At 53.0% G+C, this 2,803-nt stretch overlaps 1 protein-coding gene across 1 annotated transcript; it reads left to right on the top strand.

Moving 5' to 3' along the window:
• The first annotated feature begins 590 nt into the window (after positions 1 to 590).
• On the top strand, positions 591 to 1,781 carry LOC136840457 (ESX-1 secretion-associated protein EspI-like). The gene is made up of 2 exons (XM_067107131.1): positions 591 to 1,110; positions 1,438 to 1,781. Exons 1-2 carry the CDS (start codon positions 591 to 593, stop codon positions 1,779 to 1,781), a joined length of 864 nt encoding a protein of 287 aa, XP_066963232.1.
• The last annotated feature ends 1,022 nt before the right edge of the window (positions 1,782 to 2,803 follow it).

The following is a 2,803-nucleotide window of genomic DNA, read 5'->3' as shown; positions in this document are numbered from 1 at the left end:
GGGCAGAGAGACAGGCTCAGGAGAGATGAGAAGAAGCAGAAAGACAGGCTCAGGAGAGACGAGAAGAAGCAGAGAGACAGGAACAAGAAGCAGAGAGAGAGGCTCAAGAGAAACGACAAGGAGCGGAAAGGGAAGAAAGGGACAAGCAGCGTACCCATGAACTCGCGATGCTGCAATGGCATGGCCCTTCACCTCCACCTGCCACCCATGGGATGAGTGCCTTCAGCCAGGCTCTCGCCTGCATGCCAAAATGGACGGAGGCCGAGCCCGAGGTGTGGCTCGACAGCGCCGAGACAGTCTTAAAGGCCTGCCCCCTGAGTGCAGCCAAACTCTCCCTGGTGTTGGGCAAGTTCCTTGGAGGGAAGGCCCTTATTGCCTACAAAGCCCTCCCGCTAGAGGAGTAGGAAAATTGGGAGGTCGTCCGCCAGACTATCGCAAAGGCGTACGAAATAACCCCTGAACACTGGAGGAGGCGTTGGCGAGGGCAAGTGAAGGAAGTAAATCAGACCTGGGCAGACTAGGCCTACCAGTCCGGGCGCGCCCATGCCAAATTGTTTGAGTCCGTGGGGGTTACGACCCTCAACGAGGCCATGGAACAGATGAAAATAGAACACTTCCTACTCTACGCCCCTCCGGCCCTCACCACGCACGTCGCCGAGAAGGAGCCTACGACGTTGGTGGAATGCTGTCACATCGCCGACTCCTGGGATACTCATCACCCCCAGGAGAGCTCCCTGCAGCGCAAAATTACTCCACCCGCCTTCCTTTTGGGTGCCCCTCCGCCGAAGAATGGGCATTCGCAGAAACCCGTTGTCTGTGGGTTCTGTAAAAAGATCGGGCATTCCAAAGAAAAATACCGAAGTAAACCACCAGAGCCATTTTCTCCCGGACAACCCACTAATAAGTTGCCTGCGCCCTCTGCAAGGGCATTGCGAAGAGATTTCAGCCAAACTTTTTGCAAGGCATGCAAGGTTTTTGGCCACTCTCCCTCATGGGCAAAATGCCCTAGAAATAATAAGTCCGGTAATCCTGCCATCGCCCTGGCCGTTACAAATCCCGAGTCCTTAGGCCCTCCAGCCAAGGGTCCCATATATGTGGCACCTCCTCGAGGTAGATACTCAGCACACCAGGTCAAGGCATTTGAGGACTCTGGCGCGCAAATTTCCCTCATAAGGAAAGACAAAGTTCCCTATGGAGCTATAATAAACCGACGCGAGCTCATCACAATCGAGGGCATCAACGATTTTAAAATGATCCTCCCTACGGTCCAACTGAGGGTCACCCGACCCCACAGAGCCAGGACCCTTCGTCTCGCCATAGCGAAACACATTCCAGGAGGCTATGACGTCCTCCTGGGCCAGGACTTTACGTCCCCCTCCAAACCACGACAATTCCGGGGTCCAAATTCCCCAACTAATCCTTCAAATCCAAGTCCAGTACCTGGCACGGTATCAGTGCCAGTGTCGAAGCCTCAGCCAGATCTCCCTTCAGGAGAATCTCGGCTATCAACCCCTCTGCCAGTGCCACTTGGGCGCACTGAACAGTGCCAGTTTCCGTCCGTCCAGACAGACGAGACCACTACCATGTCGCTACCAGCGCCAGTGCCAATGTCAGTGCCAGAGCACGCCCCTGATCCCCCTTCAAGGGATCCAACTCCAAACCCCCCCTCTTCGCCCAGCCTGGTGCTGCTGCCAGTAACAAGAGAGACGGGTTCTCCTGACCGGAGCGGAGGCTCACCTAAAGGCACGGATTCGCAACCCGGGCCTGAGCATGCATGCTAGTCAACGCCGCCCCCTCCGGCCGTCCCCTCTCTCTCACCGCCCGCCGCAGATTCCTTCGCGAGTCATGATTCTGCCCTGCCTTCCTGGGCCGATGAACTCTGCTAACTGTGCTGGTTAATATCCGAGCTGGCGAACTAAATTCCTGTGTCAGTTGTCGCAGCAGCTGACCTAGATGGCAACCCTTGCCGCCCTTCGGCCTCAGGCCCTCTGATTCCCCGGCCAAGGACAACAGTCCAAGGAGGAGAGGTTCGCGGCGGAATTACCACGGGTGTGGGCGATTGCAGTTAGTCCACCAAGAGCTCCCGAGCTCTTCTGGCACCTGTGCAAACTTGGCATAGGGCCACCTCTTCATCTTTTGAACGTCTTGGCACCTTTCATCCAGAAGAGGATGCCAAGGCCTTCCGCTATCTTCTTCCTTTCCTTTGGAATTTCTATCCCTCATCCTTCTCTGTCGATCTTTCCTTTACATTTTCCCTTAATTACCACAGCAAGCGGCAGTTAACATATGGGATATCATCAACTTTAAAATGCATTAACCATTTTAACCTTGAAGCAGTAAGAGAGACAGAGTGGGAAGTGGCACGCCCTTACGCCCGTCCCTTGGCACAAGGCAGGTGTGTCAGCTCTTCCTGAAGGGGTCGCGCCCTTTTGGCTTACTTTCCCAGCCCTTGGTCTGAGAGTAGTTCTGACCGTCGTCTATTGGCGACGGGTGTTAGATTAATAAATAAACAATAAATGCCTCATTCTGTTATCCTTCGTTTTCTGCGTATATTATTTACTCTTTAATTTAATCTTTTTTTTCTATTCTGTTAACGACTCTCAAGTCTTATGATTCCTGCCCTTGCGTGCTTTAACGTAATCCTTTTGATACCAGCGGCGTGTCCCGCCCCTCAGTAAAAGGTTACGTCCTATGTTTGTCATTCTGTGTAGTTTTCTTTTTTTCTTTTTTTTTTATTAAGTTATTCTTGTGGAGAATTCTATCCCTGTCCAGTTCCCCCTCATTTGTTTATCCTCCCATTCAT

Source organism: Macrobrachium rosenbergii, chromosome 7, assembly GCF_040412425.1.
Source record: "Macrobrachium rosenbergii isolate ZJJX-2024 chromosome 7, ASM4041242v1, whole genome shotgun sequence".
Classification (NCBI taxonomy): Eukaryota; Metazoa; Arthropoda; class Malacostraca; order Decapoda; family Palaemonidae; genus Macrobrachium; species Macrobrachium rosenbergii.
The sequence above is the reverse complement of the archived record's forward strand: the minus strand, read 5'-3'. Positions and strand labels throughout refer to the sequence as shown.